Source organism: Ochotona princeps, chromosome 5 (assembly GCF_030435755.1).
Source record: "Ochotona princeps isolate mOchPri1 chromosome 5, mOchPri1.hap1, whole genome shotgun sequence".
Taxonomy (NCBI): Eukaryota; Metazoa; Chordata; class Mammalia; order Lagomorpha; family Ochotonidae; genus Ochotona; species Ochotona princeps.
In genome coordinates this window covers 18065065-18088269 of record NC_080836.1, presented here as the reverse complement: position 1 = coordinate 18088269, position 23205 = coordinate 18065065, and the positions used below count along the sequence as shown (strand labels likewise).

Here is a 23205-nt window from a genome sequence, read left to right as displayed (position 1 = left end):
CCTGGAAGCACCATGTCATGTTTGCTGTCCTGCAGCGATAGACTTGGTATACGGAGCCTAGAATAACATGCATGGACTACCGTATTGGTGTGATAGCCAAAGTGTATTAGTGACATCGGACTTTTATAGACTGGGGCTCACATAGAATAAGGAAGGAGTTATTGAGGAGCTTATGCGGTTCCCATAAACCTTTCTATGGAAACCATCAATTGTTTCCATACCCTTATTTGAAACTATCTTTTTGTTTTTTATATCTAATCAAGTGTCCTCATACAAATGACATCCTATCAATTGCTATCCTATGTTCTCTGTCCTTCTACAAATCACAGTGTCTTTCTACGATGCCATATTGGTAAACATCTAATAGCATAAATTACCTTTGCTTGATTCTGTGTAATAGGAGAGGACACTCCAGAAATTTCATGGAGAATAGGGTCAGTGAATATATTTATTTTTTATGGCAGCAGTTGAAAACTCTCATTATATATGAACTTTTTTGAGAAAGCCTTACGGTTCTCAAGGTATTCCTTCTCAGAGGATAACTTCCCTTGGGCTTGGCAGCAAGTACGTAAGTAATGGTGCCAGTGCTTGTCTTCAGGGGATCTTTCTCCATGTGTGGTTCACACACACACACTTGGAGTGGAATTGCCAGATTACTACTGCCAAATGTTTTCCAAGTAAGTTAAGTGATTTAGCCTGCCACCAACAAACCAGTTTATTTATAATTGTTGAAACTTCTTTTAAAAATATTTATTTTTATTTTATTTATTTGAAAGGTAGAGGTAGAGAGAGAAAGATAGGCTGAGAGATCTTCCATCTATCTGTTGTTTCACTCTTCATGCGGTCACAATGACTAGAGGGTGCCAACTGGAAACCATGGTCAACTTCCAGGTCTCCGATGAGCATGCAGGGACTCAAGAACTTCAGTGGTCTCCCACTGTTTTCCCAGATGAGTAGCAGGGAGCAGGAGCAGAATTGGAGCAGCTGGATTCAATGAATACTCCTATGGGATGTGAACATCATAGGTGGGAGCCTTACCTAATCAGCTAAACAATGCCAACCCCACAACTTATTTTCTGTCTAATTAATGGTGCCCTAGGAAATTGAAAAATAAATTGCAAAATATACATTAAGTTCTTACTAGTTAGGAAGTGAAATTTGAATTCCACTTGAAAGAAAAGCGTAGGAAAAAGGCAGCAGCCTTTTCATATATAGTAATGTATGAACTTCAGCCATGATCAAGTTAGAAATCCTGAAAGTATGGGATGGGCCTTTGACCTAGTGTTTGGCTCACCCAAGTGCTTTATGGAATTGCCTGGGCATGATGAAAGCTTTGGCTACACATTTCCAGCTTTCTGTTCATTCAGACCCTGGGAGACAGTGGTGATGGCTTAACTGGTTTAGTTCCTACCACTTGTGCGGTGCTTGCTGGCATTGCCGAATCTCCATTTCCATCCATGCTTCACCTCCTGTCTATCAGCTATTCTTGCAGGGGTTTGGAGAAAAAATACTTTCATGGGAACTCTTTCTCTCTCAAGTAAAAAAATAAAATAAAAAGAAGGCATCCTATAGATAAGAATGCATTTTTATTATGTGTTTCAGAAGGAGGGATAGAGAAAGAAAGAGAGAGGGAGAGAGTTGGTTCCATTGTATAACTCTTCAAATGCCTGTAATGGTTGGAAATGGGCCTGGAGCTGGAAATTCAATCCAGGTCTCTATAGGGGAGGAAAAAAGCCCATTATCTGAGCCATCACTGCTGCCTTCCATTACATTGATAGGTAGTTGGAGACAGGTTCAGATGTTGGTACTCCTATGTAGAATAGGGGCATGTTGACTACTATGTTAAGTAATAGTCCCATCCAAGACTATTAATTAATGAATCCTTTTATCTACCAAAGTACTTTGAACAAACTTTTACTGGCATCATTAAGCCTTAAATTTGTTGTTACCCTCTCTGCTCAATGATATCAACAAATATACTTTTGATTCCATTGTTGTAGCTAGGGCTGATGTGCCTCTGGAGTGAGGGTAGGGCATGACCAAAGTTAATGTATTGAGTGTTCAGCCATCAATTTGAAAGGAATGATAGTGTAATAGTTAAAAGTGTAACAGTTAATTGCTTCTTGTAACAGTGGAGACGCAAAGTAGAATACTACTACTTATGAAGAATTCCACAAGCTAGATTTTAAATAATGGTGTGATAGGAAGCTTGGCTTACTCTGACTTGTAGCACCTGTTGAGTGCCTGAAATAATGATTAAGTCAGTGGATACATTAATTAATACAAGCTATATAACAGGATTAAGAAAACAAGTGATCATTTTACTGGGAGAGATAATGAAGGAAGAAATGGAGGAGAAAAAGTTGGAGCAACATTATAGGCTCACATTCAGGTGTCTAAGAGCTATTAATAGGTTTTATTGACTGAAAGTTATAAAAATTCTATGAGCTCTCAACAGAGAAGAGTTGTTGATGTGTGAATACTGGGGGTGGAGTGTGAGTTAGGAGACCACACATGTGTCATACAATGCTGGGGCTTTGTTGGAAAGTGAATTTATATGTGTTTACTTGAGCATAACTTTATGAAACACTTCTATGAGTTGTGCCTCTTGTCATGGTTGCGAAAATAGATATCATGTGAAAATAGATGGCAGAGATGATTTAAAAATTCACAAGAAGACAAGCAACATGAAGGCATGGTAGTGCTTACCATGTGTTAAGTAGGAAGATAAAAATCCTATTTATATGTCAAGCAAGATGTATATTAATAGAAGACTCAATGCTGACCTAATTGCTTTCTACTGTAACTGACTGTTGGTATGAAGGGTTGGAAGACTACTTATTTCTAATATTTGTAGAAGTCCACATAATAAGGCAAGGAATTGTTAGGATACAAAGTATTTTTTTTTGATCAAGCATAGGAAAAATATTTTTGAATCCTAAATAGTGATGGTCAGAACAAAGGAGGACCCTTGTAGATATTTTTACTTGCATACCAAGAAACGGGGAAGCAATCATCCCTCCTGCACAAATGTTTGTGTATTATCAAGGCTAATGTTTTGAAAACCTGCTTCCTGAGAGGCTGCTATTTGGAGAGAGTCTTTGATTGATAACTGAGTTGCAAAGTGGAACCTTCTACTTGGGATTGACATTCTTATCAGAAGAGGTGTTAGAGAAGTTACATCCCCTCTCAACTGTGTAAATGTCCTTTAAAACAGTGTGGGTCTGCAAGAGAGCCCTTAGCCTGGAGTTGAATCAGCAGAGGTCTTGTTTTTGGAATTCATGAGAAAGGAGTTTACCTTGTAGTTGCAGAAACTGTCAAAAAGCGGTTGAGGCTCTTCCTTGCTTGTTAGTAGAGAACTCCATTAGGCAATTACTACGGTGAACCCAAAATACCAACTTCACTTGAAGAAAAGTGAAAGGTAAAAAATCAACATAAAGGGTATGAAATATTCAAGTTCAGCTGAGAGTGTGCTAACATTTAGTTAAATAACAAACTCTTTAGGTGACTGGCACAGTGATGTATCAGGCTAGTCCTCCACCTGCAGTGCTGGCATCTGATTTCTGTTCTGCTCCACTTACAGTCTGGCTATGACCTGAGAAGGCAGCAAAGGATGGCCCAAGTCTTTGTGCCCCTGCACCCACATGGGAGACCTGGAGGAAGTTACTGGCTAAAGGCTTTTGACTGACAGCTCTGTCCATTGCAGCTATTTGGGGAATGAACTAGCAGATGAAAAGATCAGTATTCTATCCTTCACTTTTCCCCACCCCTCATCCCTGTCTCTCTGTGTGTTTTTGTGTCTCTGTTTCTCTTTGTAATTCTGCCTTACAGATGAAAATAAATAAATAAATAAATAGCAAACTCTTCAAAAGCGTTAATGGAAGACTTTTAAAGGATATCTGTTACATTTGCATAAGCACTGTGATGTGAAGTCTTCAGGAGTCTGGCTTTCAGAGGAGTTATCAGACAGTAAAGTTGATGTGACACAGGAGAAGTCACATGAACATTGCCCATTGCCCTCCAAAGTCGTTGGATCCTGCTGGTAACTGAGGCTTTACAGCAAGCTCCAAAACACCATTTTCAGGGGCAAATTCTATCACTCTCATAGCATTTTCTAGTTTTATTGATCTTGAAAAACATTTCATTATTTTTAATTTAGGGAAATGAGATTTCTTTAATTACTATCAGTAGCAGCTATTAGAGGCTCAATTACATTTGCAAATTCATTTTTAAAAGCTTTATGGTTTTCAGATAAAAATTTCAAGATCTAATTGCTTCCATTAAAAGTCACTGTTTCCTCCCTTTGGTAGTCACAGTTTCAAGAGAGAAGACACGTTTTATGGTGTAAAATAAATAGTGCTAGAAATGAAGAATTTGCCACGTATTGGAATAAAGTGGATATTTCATTAAATACATTGAGTCATAAAGCATGTTTATAGATTCTTTTCCTTAGGGGTTTCATAGCACTGAGCTTTATAGTGTGAAAGGTTAGTATGTATCCTTGGGGGAAGCAACCAGTGACTAACTGGGAATTCAGTTGTTATATGCTTCTATGGATGCACATACTGTGTTGCACTTCCACAACGAGTGCTACATTACCTCTGTTAGGTCTGTAGGAGATCTCCAGGAAAGGGAGTCCATTGAGCACCACATGATTGAGCTCTTGAATATTATCAGTGGTTATTTCAGTAATTCCATCTTCAGGTGTTCTGGAGTTAAGTAGATATTGGCATTATCCCAACCTTACCCAGGCTGGTTGGTGTCCTTACTGTCAATCATAAGAACATCACTGGAGATTTTCCCATATAAATTGTAAAATGATAAATTATTTGTATATTGGTGTTTGAGGAGTATGGAGACTTACAATGAAGAACACACAAAGCCCTTGTCCTTTTCATCCAATGATGAGAGCATGTCCACCTGCAGCACCTAGAATGCAGCACCTACTGTGAACCCTCCAAGTAGGTGTTTAATAAATGCTAGCAAAGGGCACTGGTGCAACACTGCTCTAACCAGAAGCAGCTGGTTGTTGCACAACTACAGCTAAATCAGTGTTGCCCATCGAGTGGCAATTTTGAGCTACAGCTCAGAGATGCTATCATTGAACAGTAAATAGAAAGCTTTTGAGGAACCTTAGGGTCAGTTCTTTAAATTACTTCACAGTAATGCTGTATCATCCCCATTGCAGGAGATACCAACTGCTGCTAATAAAAAGCATAAATGCGTTTGTTGCCATTTGTTGGTCATACATAAATACATGCAAGTTTCCATCCAAATGATATTTGCTAGAGTTCTTCTATGCTAATGTATATGAAAGCCAGAGCATGCTGTAACCTACTTGAGGTATATGCACTTGGAGGGTTTTATTGTGTTTCAAAATGTTTGGTTTTATTTTACTCAATTTTCTCAAGTTAGGAGAATGGTGCAATATACAGAAGAAATGTCATGTGTGGTCAGCTGTTCTGCACTACCTTGCCCTGTGTTTTTAGTGAACATTATCTTATGGTATGAACAAATAATTGGGAAGTACATGTTCATAAAAGGGTAGCGAACTCAGTTTAGAATATATTAAAATTGTAGATTAAACAATGCCTTGCTTTTTTGGATTTAGATTGTGATGTCATCATTTGAAAAAAATGTCATGGTGCTGTTGAATTTAGTCTACAATGGTAGTCCTCTGAAACACAAAGCCATCATTGTTTGCATTGGTACTGCCCCATGCTCCCCTTTTATCTGCTGCTCTATTGTTATGGCCTCATCAGCAGAGAAGGTGTAAAATTGAACATGAGCAAGTATGGTTGCCATGCTTGGAAATAGCATTAAAGGACAAAGCATATTAATTGTTATTCTCAGAAAGCGTATGCTTCAGTAACTGTCTAATTTAATAAAGTCTTGTTCCAGTGGAATGATTTAGCTGAAAGGAGCTTGTAAAAATTGTACGAGGCACTGGAGTCAATGTGATACTTTAAAATTCTCAAGAACAGTAGTTTCTCATGCTGTCCATTCTCAGGAAAGCCGCAGTGTGCTGTGGTGTTGTTTGTCAGTGCCTGGGTTTATTTTCATAGGGAAGTATTGATTGCAGAGTGAAAAACATTTAGTTTAACAGCAATCAATGAGTCACAGACAAAAGGACATTTGAAATTTTGAAGTCTTTAAAATATGAACTCAGTGGGCAGTCTGGGAGGATTAGTGAATGTATGACCCAGAGGCAACACAGATTTAAGATGGGAAATTCGCTCCTCCTCCTGAGTCAGCTTTGACAGGATGTGCAAGAAAATAGCTCATGTGATGCATAATAAATAAACGAAACCTGAAGTAGTGATGTGGAATTTTTCTTCCTACAACCCGAATTTTACATGCTCAGGAGCCTTACTGTATGCTGTCAGTTGCTTGACTTAGAGTTTTATTGCAGTATGAGAAATCAGGCTTTAGAAAGTATTTAATGGTGTCCACATTAAATCTCATACACTTTTAGAGTGTTCAAGAGCAAACTGTTAATCCATATGATTGAAAAGTTATTTATATGTTCCTATGTTATGTCCACTGTTTAAAAATATGATTAGATTAGTTTGAAAGGAGTTTACATTTTGTGAATTGTGGTTGAATTGAAATAATTTGAATAACACTAAGCATAATGCATGGTCACCAACTGACCATGCAGTCTGTTTTCCCTCCAGTAGGGGGAACTCTATCTTCCTGTAAATGGGAGAGACATGGACCAACCATTCAGTCTCATGGTAAAACTGGTGGCTTTCTTCAGGGAGGTGATTGGTAAAAGGTGTGTTCCCAGCACACTGGCAAGCACAGATACTCCATTGTCTTTGAGAACTACTGAGGGTTTCGACCTTTCTAGAAAGCCTAGAGAGGCTCTGAAATTTCCTTAAATTTGGAGGAATATGTATCAAATTGTTCTTGTTTCTAAGCCATGAGAAGAAATTTCTCTTTGACCAATGACTTTTTAAGACTTTATGGATCTTGGGTGAAGGAAATATCACCTCCTGGAAAGGGAACATTATTCTGATGTGAACTGTAAACAGGTCATCTTAATTGGGGATACTCAAACTGTGGCTGAGACATCCTCTATCCCAACTAATTTTTGTAAATAGTAGAGAAACACATCCATACTCATTTTAAATGTATTTTCCATAACCTCTTTAAGGGCAAAATTGAGTAGTTGCAACAGACTATAAGATGAATCCAACCAAAAATATTTGTCGTCTAGTCTATTTTCTTACAAGTTTGCCAGGAGCTGGCATTGTGACACTGTAGCTTAACCCACCAGTTGTGTTGCCAGCACTCCATTACACAGTGCTGGTTGCAGCCGTGGCTGCTCTGTGCCTAAGCCAGCTCCCAGTAAACGCACCTGAGAAAGCAGCAGATAATGGCCAAAGTATTTGGGTCTTTGTCTTCTCTGTAGGAGATCAAGATGGCATCCCTGGCTTCTGTTTGCAGCTGGAGCCAGCTGTAGTTGCTGGGGCCTTTGGGCAGTGAATCAGCAGATGAAACATCTCTGTGTATCCTTCACTCTGTGCCTTTCAAATAAGATGAATCATTAAAAAAAAGTGGCAAATCCTTACTCTACACATCATGCCTTACTAGCTAATTTTTATAGATGTGTTAAACATAATTTAATCACATTATAAAATTCTTTTTTTAAGATTTATTTTATTTTTATTACAAAGTCAGATATACTGAGAGGAGGAGAGATAGAGAAGAAGTGGAGCTGCCGGGATTAGAACCAGCGGCCATATGGGATCAAGGCAAGGACCTTAGCCACTAGGCCACGCCACCGAGCCCACATTATAAAATTCTTAACAGTAAATGTGATCTTTTCCCTCCTTGTCTTCTCCCTGTTTCCCTTCTATCATTTCTATTCTTCTCTTTCTCCCTTTAAAATCTTTTTTTCCCTTCCCCTTCTCTCCTTAAAATCTGCATTGCCTCCCTAAAATGTATATGCCTCCCAATCTCTAACAAGGTCTTGGAGAGGGAAGGTATGGCTATCTGAGGTGGTTTTCTGACTAAAATGAGTAGTGATTCCCAGACCAGGAAACAAACATTTTTTTTTTTTTGCATGTTAAGGGACTGGGGTTGGGGTGCAGGAAATCAGGTTTCTTATCCCCAAATGGCTCTGGTATTTACTGAAGGTGCCCTTCACTTCTTAATCATAGACACATCAGAGTGGAAATAATGCCTATTGGCTAGTGTAGCTACAAGAATTCAGTGCCTAATTTACTATGTGAAGAAAATATTTAGCTAGGTTTTGCCATCAAAATCATTTTTATTTGTGGTGCTACAAATGATGCCTTTCCCCCTTTCTGTGATTTCTGTGTGATTTCTGTTTGATTTAAGTCCTGAAACTGCTTTTCTGACTTCTCGATGAACAAACAGATGTGCATGCTTGTTTGTCTTACAAATTACGGGATGGCTGTTTATACTTGATGCCATTTGCCATGGTCTTGTTGATAGGCCCTTTATTCCCAATAATAAAATGAAGTCAGATGCCTTATGTCTCTGTGGTTGCACTTTTATTTATTTAGTGAATATCATGAAATAGTGTTCATTAGAGTGAAAACATTGTCAATCCTGTGATTCTCTATGCCTGTTTAGAAATTTGAGTGTGCATGAGTCACACATGTGGATAATGGTTACCTGTTTGGCTTGATAGTGATATCCAAAGGCAGCTAGTACTTGCTAATAGACAGTTTTCTTTGCACATGTTGAATCTGACTCTTTGGTTGCAACCTTAGAAGTTCTTACAAACTATCAATGTTGCTCACTTGCAGAAGTGAAAAATATATATATTTAGCAGTCCATATCTGGTAAAAAATAGTTTTTAATTTTGTTTCCTGAAGGAAGCAAATATTTTGTGAGAGAATTTAAGGATACTACTATAATGATTGTGATGCGTTTTAATCTTTTTTTAAAAAATTTATTATTTTTAATGCATTAATTACATTGTATTATGTGACACAGTTTCATAGGTACTTGGATTCTCCCCACTCCTCCCCAAACCCTCCCACCATGGTGGATTCCTCCACCTTGTTGCATAGCCACATTTCAAGTTCAGTTGAGATTCCCCCATTGCAGATGCTTTTTAATCTTGCCAATCAACTTCAGGTAAGGACTTAATTTGGAATTTAGATGTAAAGATTTATGACACAAGAGTAAGCAATTTAACAATGTAGACGGACATTTTGTGGTTAAATCTGACTGGTTCAGATGCAGAATACCACAGACTGTAGAAAATCTATTGTTCTTTCAACTGACTTGACGGGTTGACTTGCATGGGGAGCTTTGATCTGCTTTGTGCACAGTGACAGTGGTTGGTTTGGGCTGGATCACCCTGGACAAATTAGCTCTTTTTAGGACTTGATTTCAACTTACTGATCAAAAGTACCTTTCCAAGTGTGAAAAATTCCATTTCCCTTTGATTGCAAGCCCTAAGAAAGGGAGAGATATTAGCGTGTCCATGTGGAAAAAGAGCTCTGGCTGTGTTCAGTCAAGTGTGACAAAGCTTTCCAGAAGAGACTGCTTCTGAATGAAAGACGACTAAATATTCAGCCAGAAGTGGAAACTGGGGAGAAGCGGAGCGATGACAGTGCACTAAGGACATGGTTTCTGATCCCCGCTTACATTGCACGCGGAAGAGCTGTAGTCATCACGTAGGTGTTTCCACTATGTGAATTTTTCCATATCCCACCTGTGTTGCATAGGTATTCTATTAGGGGTAGCTAGATCCCAGTATGACCCACTTGTCATGCATGCATTCTCTCTGTATAGCCAAGGGCCATGTTTCCACCCTCCCTCTTTTTTTCCCTTATAATTACCACTTTCAAAACCTGAGCCTAAGTTTTGTCATATTCCGCATTTATGTGGTTAACCAAGGGTAGTAAGTGTACTTTTAAAAGTGGCTCTCTGACTGACTGTGGAAAGTAGACATTTTCTCTTTGTGTGAAATAACTGTGCTCACTCAACTCATTTAATAGGTCTTTAATGATTTCCCCATAAAAATGATATCTCTGTTCAACCTTACATCCCAGAAATAACACAAACTCAGATTATTCACTGTGTAATGTTTTGGTTACCTCTTAACTTTGGTGATTGTATAAAATGAAATATTAAAGCATTGAACCAAAGCTTGTGATTAGTTCCACATTGATCTTTTAAATAGTCTAGCTGACCTTTTAATGGCATAAAATCTGAAATTTTGCATTTGCTAATAAGGGATGGAACACATTGCTGAAAATAGTGTTTAAAAATTTGCAGATTTCTGTTACAGTCTGGTACATTAAAATAATGGAAGCTGGCTATGTAAAAACCAGTCCAGATGTATTCAGTTCTTTGTTCGGAGAAATGTTTTAGTCTAAAGAAAACCTCCACAATGAAACTGGAAGTATGAAGGAATTGTAATTTTCCCCAAAATAATAGAAATTATTAGTGAGAAATTAATATTAATTACTGAGATCCTTAAGCCATTTCCCTGGCAGAATTAAAACAAAAGTTGCAGTAGTACTTTGTACTGTCTGTTGTTGACATTATAATAGTTCTATTTCAGAGGAGTGAATAATTACCATAGAAAATACTCTAATTCCTCATACGCATAATTACACCTTTTCACTGAAGACAGACAGGTATATTAGGATTCCAACTAGAGAATAAAAAGAATACTTGTTTGAATAGTTCCTTTCTCCCATAATTCTATAAAACCTAGTAGGATGAACAAAACTAACGATAAAATATAGTATCCTATGCAGTAGAATTATAAGTGCTTTAAGGAAGTTGCTGAAAATCTTTTTTAAGTAGGTAAGTTTTTGACTTAAGGAATGGAGGTGGCTGATCGGGTAAGAGATTTGAACGTGATGTTGGGATTGCAATTTCTGAGTGGAGAGAGGGAAATCCCCGAGCATAAGGAACTGTGTTATGATACATACAAATTAAAGCTTTTAAAGAAAAATGTAAGAAGTCAAGAGGATGCAGCTTAACCCAATGGGTGTTTACTGGATACTTCTGTCATGCTTAGCAATATTGTGTTTAATGTGGTTTCATCACCAAGGAGAAAGCCTAATCCCTACTTAAAAGAAATTCTTGAATATTCTTGGAGGATACAGGAGATGATAGTTGCATGTGTGAAACACTTTACAAAGGATATTCAGGTGGAGAGGTGAAGACACAGAGAAAACAAGACCCAAATAAAACTTCTGTTGATGTTTCACACCCTAACTGTTTATAGCAGTTGGGGTCAAAGCCAGGAAGGACTAAGGATCCCAATGAACCTTCCAGCCAATGTTTCACTCCCCAAGTGAGCCGCAACGGGCTGATGCGCGCCGATCCAAAGCCAGGAACCTGGAACCTCTTCCGGGTCTCCCACGCGGGTGCAGGGTCCCAATGCATTGGGCCGTCCTAGACTGCTTTCCCAGGCCACAAGCAGGGAGCTGGAAGGTAAGTGGAGCTGCCGGGATTAGAACCGGCGCCCATATGGGATCCCGGGGCGTTCAAGGTGAGGACTTTAGCCGCTAGGCCACGCTGCCGGGCCCTGTCTTGGGTTCTTGCAAAATAGAATCCGAATTCTTGTTTCAGCATAAGAGAATTCAAGAGACATGAATAGAGATGAAAGACGGTAGGATTTATTTTAAAGGAATAGTGCACATTCAGGCCTGAGTGCAGGTACCCTGCCTCACTCCTTATGAGGAAAGGGGTTGATGCCCTGACTGAATATGGAAAATGGGGTGGATTTTGGGTGAGGTTTTAGTACATGTGGTGTTCTCTTGGAAGTTGTCATGGTGTCTGCACATGGATCTCAGCATACACATATTCATCGTGACTTGTCATGGACATAGAGCTCAGGTGGATAATGGAGAGCTAGATATGCTGAGTCTACAAGCACATTGGATTGACATGGGAAGAAGGTAGCACCTTCAGCCCAGTGCTGCTGTAGCACAGAGACTGCTGGTAGTCCTTCAGTTCCCTTGCTTGCTAGCTCCCAGCCTTGACAAATGACTGGTTTAAACCCCTGAGTGAGTTGAGGAGCCATACCTTATTCAAACCATGGTGTAGTGCCTTGGAATTTCAAAAGGAAGTGAAATCAGCTGGAAAATGCATTCATTCTTCAATGTTTGTTGAAGGGTATACTCCGAAAAGAAACAGTGGGGTTTACATTGCGGCATAAGTTCGTCTTTTGCAGCCATTGTAAAAGAGCAGAATTGGTTCAGGGCAGAGAACTGGAGTGAAAAAATGGCTAGAACTCAAATCCTGTTCCTTCCCTGGACCAATACTGTCTTTATGAGGTGTGGGGGTGGGGAGCCTAAGGAGAATACTTAAGACTTCAATGAAGTGTGAAGGCACTTAATAAAATTGACTTTTGAGAACTCCCAAGAGGATAGAATAACTAATAGGTACTGTTAATTGTGATCAATTAACATGACAACAGAGGAGGCTCTGAGAGCAGGGAAGACAGATGAATCATTGACTTCTTATAAAAGGACTCATTGGTCAAGTAAATGAAGCTGTTTTCTCGTTGAACATTTAGACTTTTGATCATAGAAACCAAGGAAAATATTGGAGTATGAGAAAGATAATGAATTAGAGAGTTAACTGTTATTATTAGGTTTACACCCATCTAGTTTATTATTCAATATCCTATTTTCTTTGGGTAGGCCCTGCAGATATCAGATGTTCCAAGAACTGGGAGGAAGTATTTTGTAAGAAGCTTATTGAAGATATCAGTGAGCCAGCAAAGCCAGCAGAAAGGCCTTTTCCCATGGAGGAAAAGGAGTAATAAGCATAATTAGAGAAACAGTCATCTGTTTACTTCCTAGGGGGTGTTCTCACTCCTGGAGTCCACACCTAAGAAGAATTAGTCATTTTTAGAATCTTTTCTCTTCAGTCTCCTGACACCTCCAATTTTTGGGGAACTACATTAAATTCAGTACTACTAGAGTGGATATTTTCAGCTCTTCCCAGCAGAACAATATCCAGTATTGTCATTTTCACATTGCCCTGCTTCATCCTGGCCAGAAAAAGCCCACTATTAACCTCTTACCTTCTTACTCACATTCATCATTATCAAATGAAATCAATAATCTAAGCATCAACATTGGCATGCACACACACCTCATCTTATAGATATTTTTCTCTTATTGTGCCCAAATTTTGAGATCCCCAGAAATCACCAGGAGCCTGAAATCGATCCAAATGCCCAAGGATGGTTTATTCAAGCTTAGCACATCTGAGTCTGGGTTCTTGGTTGAGAACAGGCAGCTGGCTGAACAACAGGCCAGTCGGCCGGCCCGGGACCAACTCCCCTTAACAGCACATTCATAGGGGTTTTGCCTGTCATCCTTGTGCAGGGGCCATGCTAATCTTCTCTGTATCGTTCCAGTTTTACTGTATGTGCTGATGAAGCGAGTACACATTCATAGGGTTTTTATAGGTGCAGTCCACAGTAGCTTGAAAAGGGGCAATTTACAATAGTCTGCAAGGTGAGGAGAAATACCACATATTCCCTACCTATCTTGGCTGGACAGCCCATGCCTCCAGCAACTAAGGTAAAGCACCCATTTAATTACTTGGATCCACCTATGAAATAACCAGACTTGATTCATAAGAATCGGGGCCCATCAGTGCTAAAGGTCATATAGGCTGCTAAAGGTGACATAGGCCATTTGGCCTGCAAGCTCACACAGTTTCTTAGTAGCAATGAGCCATGAACAAATGGTTGGGATTTTGATACTGAGGTTCTTTAATCTTATGTCCGTAATAGCATTAATAATTATGACTTCCTTAATACTCTTGTGGATGACTCAAGACTTCATGAGATACAAGTGTTGTAAGCAATCTTGGCATTAAAAAAAGAAAAAAAAAAAATCCAGGAACCGGCGGCGTGGCCTAGTGGCTAAAGTCCTTGCCTTGAAAGCCCCGGGATCCCATATGGGCGCCGGTTCTAATCCCGGCAGCTCCACTTACCTTCCAGCTCCCTGCTTGTGGCCTGGGAAAGCAGTCTAGGACGGCCCAATGCATTGGGACCCTGCAACCGCGTGGGAGACCTGGAAGAGGTTCCAGGTTCCTGGCTTTGGATCTGCGCAGCACCGGCCGTTGCGACTCACTTGGGGAGTGAATCATCGGACGGAAGATCTTCCTCTCTGTCTCTCCTCCTCTCTGTATTTCTAACTTTGTAATAAAAATAAAATAAATCTTTAAAAAAAATCCAGAGAAAAGAATGCCCCAACATTGCATAGTAGAATCAAAGGAGGACGAGAATAATTAATCCAGGTTCTTAACCTCATGCTCTTCCACCATAGGAATTCTGAGGCAAAAATGAAGAAAAGCTGTGCTGTGTGTAAATTCCTACACTCTTTTGTCTATGTGATATAGAATTCGAATCTTCATAGGACTTGTGTTCTGATGTCCTGAGTTAAGCAGCCACCTGCTGCCCCACATCCCATACAGGTGACATTGTGAGTCCTGGCCACTCCCACCTTCAATGCAGCTCCCTGATAATGTGCCTGGGAAAACAATGGAGGAAGGTCAAAGTGCTTAGGCTTTCCACCCCGTGTGGGAGACCCAGAAGCTGTTTGTGGTCCTCCCTTAGGCCTGGTCCTACTCTCTTCCTTGTGGCCATTTGGGAAGTAAACCAGCAGATGGAGGCTCTCTCTGCCTTTCCCTCTGGAACTCTGAGTGAGCATCTAGAGCACAAGAAGCATACACATCCTTGTCTTTAGAAAAATCAAATCATTGCTTTGTAAATACAGTATAACCATTTTATTCTTCATTTGTAACCTTGGTTGATAAGTAATGAAAACCAAATACAAAAATAACCACCGTTTTCTTTTCGGATGTCATCATCTGTTACTCTTTTCCTAATAGTACATTTAGAATTCACAGTGACGTTACCATGCCAGATGCTCATTTTTATTTTTCTCTTCTTCACGCCTCAACCTGAAAGTACTAATTTCATGTAGTTCACATATGTATCCCTTTGCTAAATAATAGATAGTTACCTTTGCCTGAAAGATTTGGTCACCTGTGGCACTTCTTCTGTCCAAGACTTTGGTCTAGAGCTGAGGGCTTTGAGATCCAAGTGTCTGCTGTCTCCTTTGCCCTTGAACTTCATAGTTTACCATACGCAGTCCTTCTTGCTTTCCCTCACCCTTTTCTCCCTGTCACATTTTTTTCTTAACCCAGCTCTGTTTCATTTTTACTTAGAATAAAAGCCTGTCTCTTGGGCGATGTTATCAGCACTGCGGATGTACACCGAGCTATTTCTATCCTAGCATCTCAAAATCTGATTCTGATTCTGCTGTTACAGCCAACAGAACAGGCTTTAAAAAAAATCAATTCTTAGGTTCCTTATCTGTTTCTCTGTTTCTAGGATAACTGGATCTTTGATAACTAATGGGGATATTGAATTCTGAGCACTTCATGGGAAATTTGTATTGCAATTTGCGTAAGAAGGAGAAATGGGACTGCAATTAGATGTTATAACTATCACTTAATGTAGATCTGTTTACATTAATTTGATGGAAAATGATTATTAGAGAGTTTTTGAACTAAAACTGTTTTCCTGAAAATAGTTTATTTTTCTATTGATATGTTCAGCTTAGGGGTTTATGAAAGAGAAGAAACCCTTTGTCAATTTTAGATTTTCAGGAGGAAGGAGAATTAATATGGTTATTTAGGTCCCTGAACCCTTTTGGGTACTTTACAAATTAGTCATTAAGGAACACACAGAGATATGTGTAACTTTTTGAACATAAATTAAGAAGCCTTTATAGAACTTCTGAATTGATTGTTGTGTCTTCATGCTATGCTTTATGTTTGTATCACTGAATCAAATGCACTCACCCTGGCTAGCAGTCTATATAATTTAAAACTCCCACTGCATAGGATGTACCTCACCTATCTCAAATAATCTTCCATTTTTCTCACGATAATAAGAAATGTCTTTTAATCCCTACGGCCTTCTCAAATTGGCAATGTTCATTGCTCACTGTGTTTAAGACCTTCTTATTATCTCAGAATCATAACTTTTTTGCCCCATAGATCTTTGATTATCAAATATCACTTATGGAGCATATTTTAGGAGATTGTCTGAAACAGAAACAAACTGTGTTGCGTTCTAAGTCTACTGTGCACTAAATGGGGACCTGTGCATGAGCTGGTGCTTCATGAAGTTCAACAAGAAGGTCTCGTGTGGGATGTGCCTATCACATGTCAATGTCGTCCAACACTGTGATATGTATGGTAGTGCTAGAAAAATCCGTGTAATGTAAAGGAAATATCTTCTTAAATTCCTAGACTCTTTCTAAAATTTTGCCATATTACCACCTATTAGTACAATGAGAGTCACTGAAGCTGTGTAGACCTAGGATAAAATCCTTAAATTTCTGTATTTGAATATCAAGTGTTAATATTTTAGTTTCCCTTTCAAGTGTGACAGATGAAATATCAAGCCATTGTTTTTAGCAAGTAATGGGAATAAAAATATATTTTAAGGAAGGCTAAATGTGGCGTTACATGAATTCTAGATGGCTCCTGTGATTAGATTGGTTTTATCTGTTCTAACATCAAAACCTAATTTAAAATGTATTTCCCCTCAGTGTTAATGTATGACTGTTTAAAAATACATTTTTGAAACTTTTAAGAGAAGCACATAACTTTAACATTTCTCTACCACAGTGATTATTAAACAGTAAAAACTTTAACGTCTTTATATAAAAAATAGCTGAATTATCTAAGACAATGTAAGTTATATCATTCTAGTTAGCTGTATCTTATTTTTACATGTACTTTGAAGTTTTTAAATTGCTTTACCATACTTTTTGCTTATTCTTTACAGTGGAACTATGAAATTGCCTTGGAAGATTCCACTGTCCTCAATATACAAAGATAACTGGCATAAAATAGTGAAGTATTAAGTTAGGTAGCTTGTCCAAAACCACTTGTACAGTAAATGATGTGGTTCTCAGTAGAAAGGTGGCATTAACCAGTGTCTTTTAAAATATTGCCCTATTTGCTTATCTATTTGAGAGTGAAAGTGAGAGAGAAAACTCTTCTTATTTGAGAGAGAATTCTTCTTGTTCATCCCTCAAAGTGCCTGTGACTGTCACTGTTAGGCTGGCGCCAAGGATGGAATCTTAGCAGGCAATCCAGGTGTCCATTGCACGTGGCTGGATCCCAGTTGTTTGAGCCATTATTGCTGCTGCTTCACATTGCACACAATAGCAGGGTGCTGGAGGCAAGAATGGATCCCAACTGCTTTGATAAGTGACACAGATGTCTTTTTGCTTCTTTTTCCCCCCAATAATTATTTTTATTGGAAAGGCATATTTACAAAGAGGAGAGACAGAGAGAATCTTCCATCTGCTGGTTCACTCCCCACATGGTTGCAATGGCCAGAGCTGAGCTATTCCAAAGCCAGGAGCCTCCTCTGGGTCTCCCATGTGGTTGCAAGGTGCCAAGGGTTGGGCCATCCTCCACTGCTTTCCCAGGTGGTAAGCAGTGAGTTGGATGTGAGCTAGAGCCACTGAACACAAACCAGTGCCCATATAGTGTTTGTAAGCGGGAGGATTAACAAATTGAACTATTGTACTGAACCTGGGACCCAGCAATATACTTAATATATACTTGCTTCCAATTTAACCTGTTCATATCTTCCTCCAATCATAATCAAAATGAGCTTAGCAAAATCACAGTGAGTCACTATCACTTGATTAAATCTTGCTGTAATGTCACTGTTCTATGGACAGAGCCTCATATCTTTTACAATGTTCATGGTTCTACAAGATCTAGTTTCTGCTCTTTGCTAATGTCATGTGCCTCTCTTGTCTGCTTGCCCATCAGGAATCAGCCACCCTGAGCTTCTCATTCTTCCTAAATGTGACAAAGAACTTTGAATTTGCTGCTTATTGTTCTTGCAGGCTCGTTGTTCTCTCTTCAACTGACAGCACTAGTCTTCATAAAGGTCGTAGGTTCCACGTTCCTTTTCTCAGAGAAGCTATTCTGGAATCCAGAAAACAAAAACCATGTCTGAATGCTGCCATAATTTTTTAAAGATTTATTTATGTATTTATTTATTTATATTGGAAAGTCAGCTATTTAGAGAGGAGGAGACACCGAGAGGACAATCTTCCATCCAATGATTCACTCTTCAAGTGGACACATTGGCCAGAGCTGAGCCAATTTGAAGCCAGGATCCCGGAGTCGCTTCCAGGTCTCCCACACGGGTGCAAGGTCCCAAGGCTTTAGGCCCTCCTGGACTGCTTTCCCAGGCCACAAGCAGGGAGTTGGATGGGAAGCAAGGCTGCCGGGATTAGAACCGGTGCCCATATGGGATCCTGGCACATTCAAGACGAGGACTTTAGCCGCTAGACTGTTGTGCCAGATCCTATTTTTTGTTTGTCATTTTTTTTAATTCTTGCATTATTTTTAAAAATATTTTGTTTATTTATTTATTTTTTCAAAGTCAGATTAACAGAGAGAAGGAGAGATAGAAAGATCTCCCATCTGCTGGTTCACTCCCCAAGTGACTGCAGTGGCCAGAGCTGAGCCAATCTGAAGGCAGGAATCAGGAACTTCTTCTGCGCCTCCTGTGAGTGTGCAGAGTCCCAAGGCTTTGGGCTGTTTTACCAGGCCACAAGCAGGGAGCTAGAAGAGAAGTGGAGCAACCAGGAAAGGAACTGGCACCCATATGGGATCATGGCACATGCATATGGAGGATGTTAACCACTAGGCTGTTGTGCCAAGGCCCAAACATTACCATTTGAATAAGAGCAAATCTCATGTCTTTACAGACAAAGGAGAGGTTGTGATTAGAAATGTTCCTGTGATCATGGGTTTCATGTCACTTCTGAGACTCAGCTCTTGGGCTGTTTGTTGGTGGTATACAAAGGGTTGTGATTTGAATGAAGTGATGAGACTACAATGAGGAGAGAGGAAAGAAGGGGAGCTTGTTCAATGAAAGTAGAAAAAAACAGAAATGTCGTATCTAGTGGTTTTGGACGGATATTGTTAGAGTTGCTCTAATGAGGGCTTTTTGCGGCCATCCCAGCTCAGTGGCTACGGAGAGACACATTGCTCCAGCAGCTGGACTGTATCAAATTTATAACTCACATTTCTATGACATTTTCACTTACTGCTGTTGTGTACCCAGGAGCACTACATAAATAACAGCACTCATTCTCTGTTGTTCATTATGCCTTGCTGTCCTGGCTGTTAAAAAAAAAATCCAGGACAAACCTGTGAGAGAAAAATAAAAAATTACTTGGGCAAAAATAAATTTATGCTTGGGATATTGTAAAGGCAAACAAACAAACAAAATGAAAATGAAAAAAAATTCCATAGCTTGTCAATCCATTGATGCCATATATTTATAATTTCCTGTTGGAATCAGATCAGAATTTTTGTCCAGCTTGGGATTAATTGAAATACACGCCATTTGAAGGAAATGTTTGTATACTGTTATTCTGCCTTTCTAGTCTTAACTCTTTAGAGCTTTCTTTGCCATGTGATAAGGATGTTATTTTTAGTGTTTGGAAAGTCACTGACATATAGAACAAAGGTTTTTTTCATTGAAAAAAATTTCTGCCTTATCACTAGCATGCTCTACTTTCGAAGGAAGAAGGAACGATCTTTACAAATATTAACATCCTTCATAACACATGCTTTGGGACAATAGTTCATATGCCATTTTTTGGCTTCTTCTGGAACCAAAGTACAATCATCCAAAATATGAAATGTGGATGCCTTGCTTCTGGCCCTATGATCTCAATGAATTGGCAAAGAGCAGAATTTTGATTAAGGGAAATAACTAATTACAGAGAGTTAACTTTTATTCTGACAAAATATGTAAAATATTCTACTTCAAACATTTCTACACAGTTGATTTTAACACATTTCTCTTTTCTGAACTATCTCTTTGTTTCTTTTTTTCTCTTTGTTTCTATACTTTCCAGAATATCAATTTTCAAAATGACATAATAAATATTTGATTTTGAGGGTTTTTTTTTTGATGAGGAGAAAAGGAAATGATTATGGGGATTGAAAATGGACTGTCCAAGTTTTAGGCTAATTTACCTAAATGTCAGCTGCAGAATAAATAGCAAATATAATTGTAACATCACCTTACTTTAAATATGCTAAAAATGTGAGAAATGCAAATAAGAAATATCTTTAATCTCAAATGAGCGATTGATGAATTAGCATAAATTGAGATTATGATAAAATTGTAAATCTCTCACTGATGGTAACATCTGTAGGAACCCTTAGAACTCAACAGGGAAATAACGAAGAAAGTTCTAGAGGGCATGGCTTAAAAACTGAGCCCGGAGGCAGTCCTGCACTTTCAATAGAGAAACTTCAAATTGCTTTATAAGCAAGAGCAAGGGCATGGTCAAAGGCTCAGCGGCAGCATGATAGGTATTTTTAGAGAGTCATGATTCATTTGTAGATCATAAATGTTTCCTTCATGGCCTTCAGGGTAACTTTTCCCCATAAGCTAGAGCTGGAGAAAAATCCATCCTTGCTATTGCTACTGGTGAATATATTCCTTGCAAAGGATCACGTTTAATCCTGAGTAGCCCCTGCCAGGGAGTCATAAAGTTCGATGTATTTCATGAGCACTTTCTTTTTCTCCTCTTTGCTTTTAAGAGTAGACATATCTCACAAACAGGTGTTGGCTTCTTCTTCTTTTTTTTTTTTTGTAAGCCATTGAATGTATATCTAATAGGCAACATGCTTAATTTTAGTCATGACATGCCTTAAAGAAAAACGTCAATGACAATATCAGGATGAAAACAAAACATAAAAAGCTTGTACTGTAACTGAGTCGATATTAAGCAGAGATGCTCAGGGATGTGATTACACCACTTCCAGGGATGATGTGCTGAGCAGAGAGTTCTAAATCATCCAGACCTCCTCTCTTTCCTTGGTACCCATCGGTGAGAATAACTGGTGCCTGGGATCATAGAAACAGTGGAAGGTTTGATTTGTTTTTACCTTTATAGACCTAGCTAGACAAAATTAAAATGTATTTTATCTATAATCTGATCTAAATCTATGACCTGATAGCATCAAATTACTAGAGGAAAACATCAGGGACCCTCTGTAAGACACAGGCATAGGCAAAGACTTCTAGGAAAACACCCCAGAAGCCCAGGTAATCAAAGCAAAAATAAACAAATGGAATTACATCGAGCCAATAAACTTATGCTCAGCCAAAGAAATAGTCAACAAAGTGAAGAGGCAGCCGACATAAAGGGAGAGAATATTTGTAAACTACACCATTGATAGAGGATTAATATGTAGTATCTATAAAAAGCTCAAGAAACTGAGCAACAGCAAATCATACAGTTGAGTTAAATGGGAAGCGGACATGAACATACATTTTCAATGAATGAAATTCAACTGGTCAACAGACATGAAAAAAAAATGCTCAGGTCCACTAGCCATCAGGGAAGTGCAAATAAAAACCATGAGGTTTGGTCTTACCGCAGTTAGAATGGTTTTCATACAGAAATCAGAAAACAGTAGATGCTAGTAAGGATGTAGGGGAAAAGACACCCTCATCCCCTGTTGGTGGGAATGTAGGCTAGTGCAGCAGTTGTGGATGGCAGCATGGAGATTGCTCAGGAACCTGAAAGTAGATGCACCACATGACCCAGCCATCTGATTGGCTCTGCAGTTTAATTACCTTGAAATTCGTGTTCTATAAAATCAACAATCTTCTCTTTAGAACATACATACCAGAAGTAGGATAGATGAAATAATTCAGTTCAGGTAATAATGAATATTTGCTATCTGATTGTTGATTTGCATTTTATAGTGTTTTAGAGTCAGAGTTCTTCTCTGAGTTAGTAGAAATTGTTCCATATTAGAGTTAATTCATCTGGAACTCATTTTTTCTTGTTTATATTACCTTGCACAAATTATACAGATAGCTCTGATTCTTGGTTTCCTACTCTAAAATGAAAAATTCATAAGAAAACCCCTCTCAAATTAAGGCAAACATGTGGTATTTAACCTTTTGGGATTGGCTCATTTCCCTTAGCATTATGGTTTCCAGTTTGGCCCATTTGGCCACAAAGAACTGCATTTTGTTTTTTTTAATAGCTGAGTAGTATTCCATCGAGTAGATGAACCATAGCTTTCTTATCCAATCCTCTGTTGATGGGCATTTTGTTTGCTTCCATGTTTTTGCAATTACTGGTTGTGCTGCTATGAGCATAGGAGTGCATGTTGGTACATGTTTGCCTTAATTTAAGATGATATGATGTTATGTATAACATGTTATGTTTTGAATGTTATATGTTGTGTATAAACTAAAATTGAAGTATAGGTGAGGTGGTCACAGAAGGTGGCTGGGAACTCGCATTTACTTTTAACATATTGGTTACTCATTACTATGTCAATTAATTCCATAATGATGTAAATTTTTGCTGATGGTATGTTGGAGCTTTCAATTGACTGGGATGATGCTCTGCTGGCTCTGTCTTCAGACAAGAGAGGGTATACCTAAGAAGCCGTTGAACTTGACTGGACAATAAGATGCTGGACTCTATGTTTGGTATACGCTTGCAATGGGGGAATCTCAACTGAACTTGAGCTGTGGTTATGCAACAAGGTGGAGGAATCCACCATGGTGGGAGGGTTTGGGGAGGGGTGGGGAGAACCCAAGTATCTATGTAACTGTGTCACATAATACAATGTAATTAATGAAGTTAAATAATAAATAATTAAAAAAAAAAAGAAAACCCCTCTCTCCTGGGATAACTACAAGAATGAAGTTAAAATATATATTTAAGATATATATTATATAAATAAGCATATCTATTTATATATACATGATATAGCATTTAGCAACCAGCAGCTATTACTAATTATTTTGTGACAACATCTTCTTACAAGTCATTTTCCCTGTGTTTCCACAGCATGAGAAGCTGATCCATGAACTGGAAGAGGAGAGGCACTTGCGTCTTCAAAGTGAGAAGCGGTTGCGGGAGGTGACCCGTGAGTCTGAGTGCAACAGAATTCAGATGCAAGGTCTTCAGCAGCAGTTCTCTAGGTGAGGCTTCTTGCTGAGCGTCTTGCTTCCTGGGGTGCACCCCTCCAGGCTCCCATCACACCTAGGGTTAAGTTTTCATCTCATAAGCCTTGGTTGTGTTTGCACTAATTTCCCAGGTTAGACTTTTTCTTCTTGAGAAACCACTCTGT

At 38.9% G+C, this 23205-nt stretch overlaps 1 protein-coding gene and 1 non-coding gene across 5 annotated transcripts in view; one reads left to right on the top strand and one right to left on the bottom strand.

Moving 5' to 3' along the window:
• The window catches only part of NCKAP5 (NCK associated protein 5), an 845136-nt gene that overhangs the window by 369890 nt on the left and 452041 nt on the right, over positions 1-23205 (top strand). For all 4 annotated transcript variants that reach the window (XM_058664409.1, XM_058664408.1, XM_058664410.1 and 1 more), the window contains one exon: positions 22923-23056. In XM_058664409.1, the coding sequence (XP_058520392.1) occupies positions 22923-23056 (134 nt within the window). The remainder of the gene's footprint in view (positions 1-22922; positions 23057-23205) is intronic.
• Positions 13302-13408, bottom strand: LOC118757914 (U6 spliceosomal RNA). Its single transcript, XR_004995425.2, has one exon. It is a non-coding gene; the product is annotated as a U6 spliceosomal RNA (small nuclear RNA).